The sequence below is a fragment of the Megalobrama amblycephala genome, linkage group LG5 (genome assembly GCF_018812025.1).
Source record: "Megalobrama amblycephala isolate DHTTF-2021 linkage group LG5, ASM1881202v1, whole genome shotgun sequence".
NCBI classification, from domain to species: Eukaryota; Metazoa; Chordata; class Actinopteri; order Cypriniformes; family Xenocyprididae; genus Megalobrama; species Megalobrama amblycephala.
The window spans coordinates 41460891-41476697 of NC_063048.1; the positions used below are offsets into that span (position 1 = coordinate 41460891).

The 15807-nt window shown below is 41.3% G+C and overlaps 1 protein-coding gene across 1 annotated transcript in view; it reads right to left on the reverse strand.

The window, feature by feature from the left end:
- Nucleotides 1–530: 530 nt before the first annotated feature.
- The window catches only part of crim1 (cysteine rich transmembrane BMP regulator 1 (chordin-like)), a 145925-nt gene continuing 130648 nt past the window's right edge, over nucleotides 531–15807 (reverse strand). The window contains exons 11-17 of the mRNA XM_048192339.1: nucleotides 13490–13702; nucleotides 13186–13401; nucleotides 11561–11782; nucleotides 11251–11439; nucleotides 6931–7047; nucleotides 4232–4419; nucleotides 531–2534 (exon numbers count right to left, since the gene is read on the reverse strand). Coding sequence (XP_048048296.1) covers nucleotides 2358–2534; nucleotides 4232–4419; nucleotides 6931–7047; nucleotides 11251–11439; nucleotides 11561–11782; nucleotides 13186–13401; nucleotides 13490–13702 — 1322 coding nt within the window. The 3' untranslated portion in view covers nucleotides 531–2357. The remainder of the gene's footprint in view (nucleotides 2535–4231; nucleotides 4420–6930; nucleotides 7048–11250; nucleotides 11440–11560; nucleotides 11783–13185; nucleotides 13402–13489; nucleotides 13703–15807) is intronic.

Here is a 15807-nt window from a genome sequence, read left to right on the forward strand (position 1 = left end):
CACAACGGAATAAAGCCACAACACAACGGAATAAAGCCACAACACAACGGAAATGCTCCCGACCACTAGGGGGCTCTCAGAGCTCGATATTGTTAGTATTCCTTGCCAATGTTTTATAGAGTCGGCAGTGGTATGAATACCACGATTAGTTTCAACAGTATATAACCACTGTTTATCGACATGAAATATTAATTCAAATCACTTGAGTGCACAATAGCTTCATATTTATACCTGTGAATGATTTGACGCGCTACTACTGCGAATGATGAAGGGAACGTCTGCCAATTCCACCAAGTGGTTAAAACATATAATTTGTATTCATTAAAATTACTTTTAACATTTAAAAACAGACATGTTCAAATTACAAAGTCATTGTAATGAATACAAATTATACGTTTTAACCACTTGGTGGAATTGGCAGACGTTCCCTTCATCCGTGGTAGCGCGTCAAATCATTCACAGGTATAAATATGAAGCTATTGTGCACTCAAGTGATTTTGAATTAATATTTCATGTCGATATAGAATGTTTACATACTTAAAACTAATCATGGTATTGATATCTTTGTAAGACTGTTGACTTTATAGAACATTGGAAAGGAATACCAATATTAACGAGCTCTGAGAGCCCCCTAGTGGTCGGGAGCATTTCCGTTGTGTTGTGGCTCGATTTCGTTGTGTTCTGAAACTTTTTTTTAATTTTTATTTCATGGTGGAAACAAGCTTCCATAGTTTCTATTCTCTGTCATGAGAACAGAAATAGGCGCTTTCGAAACACTGCTTTATGAAACTTTGAAACCTTTGTGAATAATTAGTTTCGAACCTGTGATTCGGAGCGTGCATCAATGTTTGTAAAAACATTCCTCCATTCAAATAGTTTGCAGAAATACTAGTATGTAGCAATCATTCATAAATCTATTAGTATGTAAACTGCCGACAATACTCTGGTAAACTGTTTTCAGTGTTGTACTTTTTGTGTATTCATCATTTATCTCTAGTGTAAAATGGTGTAAGAGTGGTTTTGTTGAACAATTTACACAAACATTGCTACATTTTTGAAAGAATGTTTCTACAGATGATTTACAGAAAAATCCATTCTGCTCACATTTTTAGGAATAAGGCCATTTGATTCTCTGTTTTCTTGGTAAATGTTTCTTAAAAGACGATCCTCACTACTGGTTTTCATCCCTACAAAATGAGGTTTACAGAATCAAAGCAAAAAAAAAAAAAAAAAGAGAAAAAAGCAGCACTTGTAAAGCATAGCCTCAAATCCAAACCTCTATCGCTATGTTCTTGCATCTCGTGTCACAATCCTCAGATTCGTTTCAGGAAAATATACCGGTATATTTGCTAGGAGTGTCACTCTGCCCTTAGTTGTGGGAGAAAGAGCAAATGATGTTTGTATGATTAAATGGGAAAATGCTCGTACATGTAAGCAGAAATACAACATAGAGACCCCACACATCCATTAACAGGAAGAACTCATGTCCACAGAGCAACTTACTCTGTTTTCCTCCTTTTGTCTTTAAAAGAGAAAAAAAAAAAAAAAAATGGGCCAAACTCACCCACAGCACTGGGGAAATCACAATCTTACAGTAGCATCTCCTACAAAAAAGCATCTGTTTCAACAACAACAGACTTTCTTTCTTTCGTTCTTTCCCTCTTTTTTTCCCTCACCCCGTCTCTTTGCTGTGCTCCACAGACAGTCTCTGGGAAGTGAACGTCCCTCCTCGGCCTCTCGCCGCGTCTGGGCGCATCAGGTACCGCAGACAGAGAAGCTTTGGTTCAGCGTTAAGTCTTCACACAAGCACTTGTGTCAAAAAAATGATCACTCCTAAAATCATTTCGCTCTTTTCCAACAAAAAAGTAGGAATGCAGGAAAAATATTGTTGAAAACAAACGAACAAAAAAACACCCCAGTTGTCCTAATCCCAAAGACGTACATTTGACTTCACGATTACCTTCGACTTGTGCCTGAACATCCACGAAATCTCACGCACACACAAAAAAGATGCTCACCTATCATACCTCTGATTCACAAAAATATTCTGGAAGAGTCCTCTCCAATTGAACACTCACACTCCGTAATGCTTCCGTTAGACGTGGCTTCCATCTCCTGGTGAGACTTTTGGGTGTCGACGTGTGATATATTTTTTCGATTTGCTTGGTGTGACTTATGTGACTATTATAATTGTTATTCTGCATCAGGGTCTCTTCTCTGACCACTTGGTTTGGTGGCTTTGTCCATCTCTACAATTTTATAGTAGGTGTCCATGTGCCGCAAAGGTTTGGCAGCTGAACACGGGCTCAGTCTCTCTCTTTCTCGTTCACTCACTCTCTCTCTCTCTCTCCTGTTTCTCACGCGGTCTGGTAGAAGTTGTCAGCTTGCAGGTTGTTGTGTTTCTGCATGCTGTAGTAACCGCTGTATCTTGAGTCGGGATCCGCAATGCGGAGCATGCGTTGGGAGCTGTCCACCTGGACCTTCGTCCCCTTCTGGCAGTCCACGTACACCAGCTGGTTATTGAGACACGTGGGCTGTGCAGCAGACATGACAGGACAAAGAACAAAGTGAGTCTTGGAGCACGGAGAAAATTTTCTAAAAATTGGAGCATGCTACGGGACTTTTGCCCAGTTTTTTGAGCGGTCGATGCTACTGTAGATGACAGATTTCATTGAAAATTGCATAGTGTATGATGGGAGTAGACTCGAATTTTTAGCTTCAAACTATGATTCCATTTAGTTGGAGGATATCAGACATGTTTGATATTTTGAGCCGATTTTAGAACACATTGTTTTCATCTGTCATGCATCTCCTAGCAATGAGCGTGAGTTTATTTTTCTACACGACTTGAAAGTCTGGTAGTGTGTGATCCTTAGCCATTTAGTGTATGATGCCCAGTGTTTCTCTGTAACTATTTACAAAGTCAGAGAAAGTGTGCATAGTGTCTGAAAATCTCTTCAGATTTTTAACACTTAAAATCTGAAAGTCATATAACGTATTCCAGCCTTAAGGGCTGTTTTGGTAATGGAAATAAAGTTGGAGAAAGAAAAAAAAACAAGGATTTTTTGAAAAAGCTACTTTTGCGAAATAGTCCTAGGTTTATCGCCCGATCAGAACCAGTGCAGAAAGATTCTGTGGAGTCTTATTGTCAATAATTACTGAAAAAAACCCCTAAATTTCGATTCAAGTCCTCAACGGGACGGCAAAACGTTCGAAGTAGGCTAGGCCAATTTTACTAAAACGGCTCTTATCGTTCGTTAAATATTGGAGATTATTTCAAAAACCTACTTTCGCAAAATAGTCCTAGGTTTTTGGCTTTACCTTAATAACTGTTAAAAAGCTTTAAAACTTAAAGAGTTTCACTCCAAAAACCTCTAAGTTCATCTGACATATTTACTTTAATATGAGCATTTTTTTTATTAGGCTGCTATGTTTAGGTTCAGTAATTTCACTTTAAAGGCAATGAAAATGTTGTTAGTCAGTTATTGAAATGCCTTATTTTAAAAAATGTCACTTTAGTCAATTCACTGATATTTAACAAATTTGACTGTCTTTTGCTGCAAAACCAGCTAAGTCCATGTGTGCTTTTTTTTTTTTTGCAAAAACCTCTAAGTCCACCTCTTTGGACAACAAGACTGAGTAAAATGTCCATTTCTGTCAGTTTTACAGCTGCAAAAGGAACATTTGTGTTTACTTGATACTCTCGAATTCCTGTTATTGCCGCTGTAACGATGGACAAAACATGATAAAAAGTTGCAGCTCGGTAATTGAAAGCGGCTCATATGCACACCATCATCCATCTTGAAACCATATGATTCAACTTGAGTCTTCTGATTAGATCTTCTGTGGAATTGGAGGCTTTTTCTGACAAAGGGAAGTGGCATTTCTGAATGGGCTGACGCTGGGATTTAATCGATTTGAAGCAAAAGTATTTGATGAACATATACTATGTGTAGTGAGCATTTGCTCAATATCATCTCAATTTTGACGGAGGTGGCATTTAGCATCTGAACTCTTCATATATTTCCTTAATAAATTGCCTGTTTTGGCTGCAAATGGTCTTTTCCATCTACGATCTAGGTAGTTACAGGCTTGCTAGATAAAACATAATACCTTTTTACCCATTTGCTTAAAGGCTTTAAAGCGCTTGAACCCTGTTAATTGCTGATCGCAGCTATATTTCAAATTGTGATTGTATCAATGTAGTAAACTGTGATGAATAGCTATGCACCTTATTGGGCGCGCGGTAGCAAGGCATAGGAATCCACTGCTTCCGCTGGTTGACCAACAGCAGGACGGTGACAGTGAGCATCATCATTAGGATGGGCAGTGCCACCCAGGCCCAGTGCAGACCAGCATCCTTGCTGGGCAATGGAGTCTTGCCATCTAGGTAGGGCATCTGCAAACTTCCGAAGTCACCTGAAACAACCCACAACACATCTGTTGGCATATTTTGCACCTGACAGCAATGACTCATTGACTCACTGGGGTGATGTAGAAAATTCAGAATTCAATCATGCCATATGAAATGCAAATATGGCTTGATTGTAAAAGCAGGTAATGTCAGACAGCCATATCAGCAATTAAGGCAAATGCCAGAGTCTTGACAGACAGACTCCCACTCATATCAGCCTTAACTAAAGAAACACATGGAAAATCAAGGAGAAATTACAGATTGCTCTCAGAAAATCAAAAGAAACAAACAGCCAGCTTTGTGAAACTCTTGACAGTGACGTTTGAATCAAATTAGTTAAAAACTCTTGCTAACTCCAAAGCACAAGCATGTGAAATTGTTCAAAAGAATGAGGAGACATCATACTGTAGTTAGTTATGAACTATAGATTTATTTTATTAATTATAGAGTTACTCTATAAACTTAATTCTTTCCCCGCCAGCGTTTTTTAAATAAAGTGGCCAGCCAGCGACAGTATTTTTGATCATTTTCACAAAATTTTACGGCCACCAGAATATTTTGTTGTATGAATATCTGAACATCTACAATATATTGCATGAATATCTACAATATATAAAAAAAAAAGAACAGAGCTTTAAAAAATCTAGCTTCATGCATTCATAGCTTTTGTTTTTTTTTATCAACACTTGAATGTGGGCAAGTTTCATAAAAATGCATCATTTGCGTTTTTGTCAGACTTTGGGCCCTATCATACATCCGGCGCAATACGGCGCCACGTGCGACGCAAGTGTTTTTTGCTAGTTTCAGCCCGACGCAGTTATCATTTTCACGTCCTGCACCACGTTGTGTAAATAGCAAATGCACTCGCGCCCATCTGTTCTCCCATGGGTGTGCTGACCTGAAAACGAGGTGTGTTCAGGTGCATTGTTGGCGTGTTGCTATTTTGAGGCAACTGAAATAAACTGTGCTATTGACCAACGTTCAGTTTTTCCGCTTGTAAATACCGCCATGTAAATAGCGAATCCGCCATGGTGCGAGCGCAACTGGCTTTTAAAGGGAATGGGAGATGAGACTCTGATTGGTTTATTGCACGTTACGCCCAAAACACATCTCATTAAGAGAATAGGGACAACCCTTTTAGACCATGAGCTGGGCGCGCCAACCATTTTTCTCTTTGTATAACTAGCAAAAGTGGATTCAGACACGCCCTAAGTGCACTTGCGCCATGCGCTTTAGATCATGTGCTTAGATCATTAAAATAGAGCCCTTTGTCCGGATCTGATTCAGAATGATGATGAAAACAGATGAAGTAGATTGAGTCCATCAACACACCCAAAGCTTCACAGTCCTATACTTTGTCCTGGGTCGACATTTCATTCAGTAACGTTAGGCAGTTTTATGTGCTGTTGACAAGCAATGCTTCTTTCGCATGTTTCTGCTGCTTCTTCACCTGTTCTGATCCGGAGATTCTGTACTCTTTCAGAAGATGAGTAATAGCGCCCCCTACCGTATAACAGTGAAAACATGGATTTCTGAAAAATTCCGTCAATGGCGGGGAAGCGTTGTCAAACAGTGTTGGGGGTAACACATTAAAAGTCACTTGAGTTACGTAATCAGATTACTTTTTCAAGTAACTAGAAAAGTAACGCATTACTTTTTCAATTTACAACAAAATATCTTTTTCAAATAAGTAACGTAAGTTACTTTTTCACATTTATTGACAAAAATTACTTTAGATTTAGAAATAAGAGTGTTGAACTTCCTTCTCCTACATCCTATTCTTCTTTAATCCAGAATGGCAGCGCCGCTGAAAGGTTTATTTGAACAGCGCCCTCTACTGGAGAGGCGTAAATATGGATTTCCTTCAGCCTGAGGCTTATTCATTTAACTTTTTGTGTGAAAGGGCCTTAACATTTGCCAAAAATAGACCTTTTTTGTTGTTATTAAAAAAATAACAAGCACACCCAGCTCAGGTGAGAAAAAGTAACAGAAAAGTAATTTAACACATTACTTTTCATAAAAAGTAACTTAGTAACACAATTAGTTACTTTTTTAGGGAGTAATGCAATATTGTAATATTGTAAGTCCCAACACTGGTCATAAATGATGGAAAATTACGTCAATGGCAGGAAAAGAGTTAATCTTATGTTTGTAACCTAGTATCTTAAGTAACACAGCTTAATTACAGCTAAGTCACTTTTTAAAACAAGATTCTCTTCAAAATTACAACAAGATTGAACCAGAATACTGACCATAGAAGAAGGCAGTTAACACTTAAGCTAGCTATAGCACCCCTTGTGGCAAGGCTGAGATACACATTGCATTGTGAATTAGATTTTGACATCAAAATCTTGACAAATCAAGTCTTTTTGAACAATTCACTAAAGAACTGGCTCATAAGAGTCATCTGGACATGAATCAGACTACACTGGTTGCACTTTTTGTTGAGCATCAAACTAAGAAAACACAACAAAGATTTCCTGTCTATATATATATTTTTGCACTCTCATACGAACCTCTGAACTGTGGCATTATATCGTTTTCGCTATGAGTCGGCCAGGCTGGTTGATGTCTCTGCTTGTCTCCTCGTTGGTCCGTCTTCTCGATGGGTACATTTGTGGGAGCGTAACTCTCTGTAATTAAAACATCAGAGATATGGGCATACAAAGAATGAAACAAAGAGAGAAGAGTGTGTTACAGAGAAACACACACACACACACATAAGCACATAATACAAATTGTAACTACATTAAGAAGAGTCAAGAAGTACCCACTCAGAAGAAACAAGATTCGGGTCAGTGTGAAATTGCGGGCCGCGGGCTAATTAAAAGCTCATCTTCAGAGCTGTGTCTTTGAGTGGGAAAGCACCAAAGGGTGAGTGATTACCCAGAGTGCACACGACACCACTCTCAACCCCCTCGCTGATCCAGAGCCAAGTGACACAGCAATAAAGAGAGCCGTGATCAATGACATTATCTCCCAAATGCAAAGAGAGCTAATTTAGCCTCTGTCCAGCTTCGACTTAATCAATCCTTTTAAATGATTCATCTCAACGAGTCCGTATTTAGATGAAAGACCCATTCAATTAGAGAGAAGGTTCTAAGTAAACACTGCTTTATAAGAGCCAAAGAGAGAGAGAAAGTCAGAGAGATTAAGAGAGAACATGAAAAAGAGAGAGAAACGTGTGACAGAACTACAGAAAGCAAAACTGCAGGCTTCTTGGATCAGAGATACTGCCATTTATTCTAGTCACTGTGAAGTAGCTTCCATCCAGTTTCATTTACGCGGTGAAAAAACGAGCAAAGAATTTGCGAATAAAGTAGCATTTAACTCCAGTAATATGATGTATTGTAGAATGAAATTGGGAAATAATGTAGGGAAGGGCTTGATTTTATCCATCAGGATTTGATTGATGAGTAAAAAGTGATTTTATTGGTTAAACTTGTTTGCCCCTCCCCTTTGGCCTTGATTATCTCAGCAGAAAAGAAAAAAAGTTAACAAATTGAGAGAAATTGGTCTCGCGGGATGTTTTGATACCATTCTTTATTCATAGCAGTGTTCATTCTGAGTTGCTGCCCAAAGGCACTGGGTGAGGCGAGATACAGGTGGAGACATGACCAGGTGCTGAAGGCCATCGCTGAAGCCATCGCTGCAGGAGTCAAGTGGGCCAAGCGCTCCTGCCTCTCCAAGAAAGCCATCACCTTCATCAGAGATGGAGAGCAGCCAAGACCAGCTGCAAAAACACCTGCAGGCATCTTGGCCACTGCAGGGACTGGCAGCTGTTGGTGGACCTGGAGAAGCAACTTAAGTTCCCCAACCATATTGTGACCACCACCTTAAGACCAGACATTGTTCTCTTGTCTGAGTCCACCAAACAAGTAGTTCTGTTGGAGCTAACAGTCCCTTGGGAATACCGCCTGGAAGAGGCCTTTGAAAGGAAGCTCGCCAAGTACGAGGGACTGGTCAGCGAGTGTCGACAAGCAGGATGGAGAGCAAGGTGTCTCCCAATTGAAGTCGGAAGCAGGGGCTTTGCGGCCCGATCCCTGTTCAGAGCCTTCAGTCTGTTAGGCATCGATGGAGGGAGGAGGAGAAGAGCCATATACAACACCACCGAAGCAGCAGAGAAAGCCTCAAGATGGCTATGGCTCAAGAGAGGAGATCCATGGGGGCAAAGTAGCTAGATTCGCCAACTGGACACAAGCTGGGGTCTGATCAGCCTCAGCTGGGTCGCCTGGATGAGGGTGTATGATGTTGAAAGACCCGAAACACCCAATGATTCCAGGAACATCACTGAAGATGTGTCCAGTAGCATCATTAGGTGTATTTGCACAGTTGGGCAGAATTCTGAGATTCTCAACTCTCTTGAATGAAAAGCAACCCCACACATGGATGGCCACAAGGATGCTTCACTGTTAGCAAGACTTAGGATTCATTGTAGGACACCTTTTCTTCCACAGTCAATTGATTTTCCAGATGTCCCAAACAGTTGGAAAGGGGCTTCATCAGAGAAACTAACTTTGCACCAGTCTTCGGCTGTCCAACACTTATCCTTCTTGAAATCCTTGAATTTCAGTCTGTCCTTGTAGTTTTTCTTAGAGAGAAGTGGCTTCTTTGCTTCCCTTCTTGACACCAGGCTGTTGTCCAACATTTTTGGCCTCATTGTGAATGCAGATGCACTTATAGCCCTTTTCCACCAAGGCAGTTTGAGTGCTGGTTTGGAGCAAGAGCCTAGTTTCAAATCAGTTCTTTGTCTTTCGACACACTAAGCACCAGCACCGAACCAGGAAAAGTGGTTCGTAAGTAGCACCAAAACATTGCTGGGCTAGAAGTAAGAACCGCTTGCGTCAGGGGCTGGGGGCGGGGTTACTGTGACCAACAAGAAACTTGAGACCGCCATTTTTGAAATAGCAGCTAATCGAGCTCGATTGTAATCTCCATCTATATACAAATTACGGCGAGCCGTGTTTGGATGCCGATGTAGGTTCGCAAAGCCATGAGCATCAACAGTAGTGAAACATCCGCGATTGTTGATAGAAGGCTTGTTCAAGATGCATCGGAGCAGCACGGACAGATTCGGCGGGTGCCGCGGGTCCAAGGGAGCATTTGCAGAGCATATGACTCCTTGTGCTTTTGGATCGTTCTCGCGGAGCTTTAATGTCATGCGTCGATCCCTATGCGAGAAGCCGATGCATCTCGAACAAGCTTGGTATGTTTGTGCTTGGCGCTGCCATGCTAGCTTTGCTGTGAAATATGAGACGTATACAGTGACATAAGACCTGGCTCTATGCTGGCTCTCTAGCCTGTGGAAAGGCAAACCAGTTCTTAGAAGGCTCGTCAGTTGAACCAACTCCGAAATGGCACTAGCACTAACTCTGAACTAGCACCCGGTTTGTGCTGGTGGAAAGGGGGTATCAGACACACCTGCCGCCAATATTGAGCAGCTCTTCACTGGTGGTGACACTACTCCTCAGGAGGAGATGGTCCTGGCGCTTGCTAGACACTCTGGGATGTCCTGAAACCTTCTTCACTGCAGCCGAACCTCTCTCCTTGATCCGGTAAATGGTTCATTCAGGTGCAGTATTCTTTGCAGCAACTTCCTTACATGTGAGGCCATTTTTATGCAAAATGAAGAAGACTGCACGTCTTTCTTTGGAGGAAACCATTGCAAACACAAAAACACAATGTCTGGAAGTACTTCTTCCCTCCTGTTATAACAATCAGTCTGCTCTTATAATCCAATCAGAATGATAGAGTGATTTTACCTGATTTGTACTTGTTCACACTTTCCCATGTGCTGATGATATGATTAGTAAAATGATGTTAGCTGTTCATTTTGAGCCAGGACCAAAAAACTGTGAAATTTGGGTTCAGTTTTTGGCCAATTAAAGGGATAGTGCCCTCAAAAATGAAAATTATCCCATGATTTACTCACCCTCAAGCCATCCTAGGTGTATATGACTATCTTCTCTCAGACAAACACAATCAGAGTTATATTTAAAAATATCCTGGCTCCTCCAAGCTTTATAATGGTGGTGAATTGGGTCATAAAAGTAATCCATACGGCTCCATGGGGTTAATAAAGGCCTTCTGAAGTGAAGCGATGTGTTTTTGTAAGAAAAATATAAATATTTATAAACATATAAACATCCATAGTCCAACATCCAAGTCGACTTGTAACCGCTGATGCGACACATGACGTATTGATGAACGTGGAAGCGCAGAGGAGAGAGCAAAACAAAACACCTGTCATGAATTAGAAGTCATAAATGAGAATTTTCCGCCATAAGTTGACTTGCGTATGGTTGTTTGCTAGAAGCTGGTTATTATAGTTTAGAAAGTTTTAAATATGGATATTCTTCTCACAAAAACCCATTGCTTCGCTTCAGAAGGCCTTTATTAACCCCCTGGAGCCGTGTGGATTACTTTCATGATGCCATTCACTACCATTATAACGCTTGGAAGAGCCAGGATATTTTTAAATATGACTCTGATGGTGTTCATCTGAGAGAAGATAGTCATATACACCTAGGATGGCTTGAGGGTGAGTAAATCATGGGATAATTTTCATTTTTGAGTGAACTATCCATTTAAGCTTTTGCAGTTATTTAAAATGCATCTGGTCACTCTGCACAAAAATCTAGAAACAATGTGAACCAACACCACAACAACTGAAGTAGCAAACTTTGCAAAAAACAAAATTGATGTCACTGCGAATACTTTTGGCCTTGGCTGTATAGTAGATCTGCGATGGGTATACCATGCAGATTGACTTTCCCTCAGTCTGTTCTACTCTGATCATTTGATCTAATCTGAACACACAGCACATAAATCCTGACCTTGACACATGGGGCAGCAGCTGCCCTCCACAGTGACCGGCTGATGGCAGGGTAATGCAGGACAGCTGACGGTCGAGCAGAGGGTCTGGCCTTGCAGGCAGTAGCAGTGAGTGCAGCTGTCAATGTCCCATCGCTCCTCGTCCATGTACGTCTTCCCGTTGAAATGACACACGGCCCTCGGCGTGGCATCTGTTGAAGAGGTGGGAAAAAAAGCTCGGTCATAACCGTGTCATAAACACCCACATGTGATCAAAAGGCAAATAAACTGGGCTGAGCAATATGATCTTCAGCTGTACACAGCTTTACATACCTAGACAGTATGGGCAACACTGGCCCTTTCTGAGCACAGGCCGGGCGCAGTTGACCGGTGGGCACGACTCGGAGAAGCAGCTGATGGCTCCGTCTAGACACACACAGCTGGAGCAGACGTTAGGCTTCCAAGACTCAGCGGCCAAGAAGATATCGCCATCCTCATTCCTGCAGTAGCTGGGCATGCTGTCGTTACTGGGCGTTTGAGGGGTGACTGGATCATCTGAAGAGAGACATTTAAATGGATTTATGTACTATGCAGGTCTTAAACATCAGAATGCCACATTAAAAGTGATGGAAAAGTTGAATTTTCAGCAGCCATTTCAGTGTCACATGATCCTTCAGAAATCTTTCTAATTATGCTGCTTTGGTGCTCAAACAAACATGTATTATTATCAGTACTAAAAACAGGAAACCATGTTTTTCAGGACTCTTTGATGAATAGAAAGTTCAAAAGAACAGCATTTATTTTTTAAATAGAAATCTTTTGTAATATAAATGTCTTTACACAAAGATGCCCCCTGATGGCCGATTTCTTTTGAATTTCAGTGAGTTTCTCTCTGATCGACCTCCGTTAACCTTGTCCGACAGCTGCTAAAAATTCATTGGCCGACAGCAGTCATGTTTTTCGATAAATGCGAATGTCCTCATAAGGGGCTTTCGCACTGGAGGAAACTTTGCACTATATAACAGCTGTTCTTTTGAATCGCAGGCCTTGACTTCAGTGACATCCAGTTTGCAAGCTTAAAATTAATTTGACAGTCAACAAATTGTTGAATTTTAGCTGAAAATTAGCCTACATTAAGAAGTTAAGCATATTCATCTGGGGCTGCATTTGCTCTATATTAAAGTGAGAGTGAGAGTGATTCTGTATTATGCGGGCCAGACAAGTAATTTGGCGATGTCACTTTGTAAAGAAAGACTAAGCGTCTGCGCACATACACATACACTAAACACATGAGTGAACGGCAAGAACGCATTAAAAGTCTTCTGTTTTCAGTTAAAAAGGTGTCATTAAGCAGCAAGTTAATAGTGATTTTTACAATGGAAGTGATTCAATCAAAACTTACTTTAGCTCGATAATAACTTTTTCCTAGAGCTGCTGTAAAGCCAAAACGATCTCTGTCCATTAACACTTTCCTGTTATCACTGTGAACAATCTGTACTGTAAAAAGCGCTATATAAATGAAGATGACTTGAAAAAGTTATAACATGACTTCACAAATCTTCATTTCCTCCTTTCATTTAGAAAGCTGAAAATTATTTCAGCGGTTTTGAAGAACAAAAGAAAGTTTGCTATAGTTGAGTTCTCTGAAATGTGCATCCATTCTATTCCTCTGTCATCCCTTCGGCTCGTAGTGTTGAACATGTACTCCTGCGCCCATGCAGTATTCATCATTTCCACCAAACACATGCATTATGCACATTCACATTTTGTTAACTTTCCTCCTGTCAAAGGTGTCTCATGCCTCTATGCTCTAAAAGTCATCACAGTGATGAATCTTTAAAAAAAAATGATGCTCTTATGCCTACTTTGACTTCTCTGTTTTCCTTACATGCTTTGATACTAAAGTTTTTGGTAAGTTAGAGCAGGCCTGATAATCTTTTTCAGATGTAACGGCGCACCTGGACAGTGAGGGCAGCAGGAATCCTGCGTTCTGATTGGACTGTGGCAGAGCAGGGGCGGGCACACCTCCGTCTCACAGAGCACACGGCCGCTATGGCAGGTGCACTGAGTGCAGGAGTCAATGTTCCACGTCTCGCCCTCCACAAAGTACTCTCCACCCGGGGCCAAACACACGGACGCCTCGCTCAGCTCTGGCTTATGGGAACTGGACTCTTCTGAGAGAGAGATAATCAATATTTTAACATGTAAAAAGCTTCTTTGAGTATCTACAGAGATTGTAAGTATGTTGCAGTGTTGACTCACCTGGGCAGGTGGGGCAACAGTGACCGGGTTGGATGGTGGGGTTATCACAGGGGGGAACCGGGCAAGAAATAAGGGCACACATTTCTCTCCCAGCATGGCAGTAACAGTCCCTGCATCCATCATGCCAGCTCTGTCCGTTCTCGTGCCTGCGGCCGTCCATAGACAGGCAGGAGCCCAATTTCACTGCTGGGGCCACAGATGACGAACTCTGATCTGCACAGGGAAACAAATAAACGAACAATAAACACATCAGCTGACTTTCTGCATTCATAGATCATAGGTCATTCATAGGTCAGGTGGTGCTTTGAGTGAACCAGTACATACTGAATGATTCAAGTACCCCCTATTATGCATTTTCAGATATTACCTTTCACGGAGTGTATAACAATGTCTGCAATTTTTCAAAGTGCATGATAAATGGAGTTATTGTTTCCCTAAAGAAAGAAACGATTCTGAACTGCCTAAAAACGAGTCATCAGTAATTCCAGTCTTACTTCCTGCATTAACTTGTGTAGGTTTGTAACAAATTTGCATAATGCCAGCCTTTGGTCTTCATTGGCTGCCCATGAACAATGTCTACTTTGACCCGCCCTCGAACACTGTAGTTTGGTTGGTGTTGTCGAGATGTTGAGAACACACTGTTTTCTGCGCTGCGAAATCACATTCACTTTGCATCTCTTCCAAATGATGAGGACATAGGCTTGAATTGATATGGTAAAACCGACACCATTTTTATTGTTCGTATCACTGTGGCCCTATTTCCACTTGGTATTAAGATGCATTTTGGTCGATCGGATCTCAAGTGGACGATGTTAAATACAGGCATAAATGGGGTGTAAAAGGTTTTGAACTTGTCCACTTACAACCACCTCCAGAGGTAGTCGAAAACGCATGCAACCACATTGCTTTCGTAATGTAGACGCTCATGTGGTCGAATGTGTTCAAATAGCCACTAAGACACCTACTTTCCACCTACTGACCTAATGCCTAAACATTATAGGAATTGCGTTAACCAGACAGGATTTAAACTTTGTCGGCTGAAGACCCAAGTTTGGTTTGAAGAAGAAAAATGTACCAAGCTCAATGTTCTCTCACCATTATTGATTTCTAACAATCGGCCCTATTTAATGATCTAAGTGCATGGTCTAAAGCGCAAGTGCACTTAGGGCATGTCCGAATCCACTTTTGCTAGTTTAACGACGGGAAAAATGGTCTAAAAGGGTTGTCCCTATTCTCTTAATGAATAATGGGTGTGTTTTGGCCGTATCGTGCAATAAACCAATCAGAGTCTCATCTCCTATTCCCTTTGAGAGCCAGCTGTGCTCACACCATGGCGGATTTGCTATTTACAGGGTGGAATTTGTAAGTGGAAAAACTGAACGCTTCTGTAGTGAGAAAACGGATCTGCTCATGCACAAGGTTAAAGCACGTGAGCAGACCATCTACGGGACAAGCGAATTCCACCAAAGCATTTTTATCTTTATGCACACAATAATAATCTTTTACATTGTAATCCTTTTATTTGTAATATTTGTGCACCCACCTATACAAATATAGCAAATGCATTCGCGCCCATTTGTGCATCCATGGGCGTGCTGGTCTGAAAACGAGGTGTGTTCAGGTGCATTGTTGGCGTGTTGCTATTTTGAGGCAACTGAAATAGACTGCATCTTTACATAAAACAAATATTGCACCATTGACCAACTGAAACCTGGTCTAAAGTCAATGGCGCAATATTTGTTTTATGTAAAGATGCAGTCTATTTCAGTTGCCTCAAAATAGCAACACACCTCGTTTTCAGACCAGCACGCCCATGGATGCACAAATGGGCGCGAATGCATTTGCTATTTAAACAACGTGGCACAGGAGGTGAAAATGATAACTGCATCGGGCTGAAACTAGCAAAAAACACTTGCGTTGCGCCTGGCGCCGCATTGCGCTGGGTGTATGATAGGGCCGAATGTATCTCCCTCGTCTATTTGTGATCCGATCGACCAATATACCAGGTGGAAACAGAGTCTGTGTATCAAGTGCTGAGGAAGCTTCTGCAGCTGAAATTTAGAGATGGTAATGGGTGTTTAATGAAAAAAAAAAAAAAAAAAAATCACAAGAGACTGGGCCATCTGACCAATCAGAGTAGAGTAGGCTTCTGGAAAGAAGGGGTTTAGAGAGATCCGATTCGAGCCTTCTCGCAACTGACTTTTTGTCCAAAAAATCCTCAATTGTGTGGCATCATTACAATTATTTTACAGCCCCTCTTGCGTTGGAGCCCGCACGATATCACTCTCGACTCTCGGCTGCTTCTGACGTGATACCCG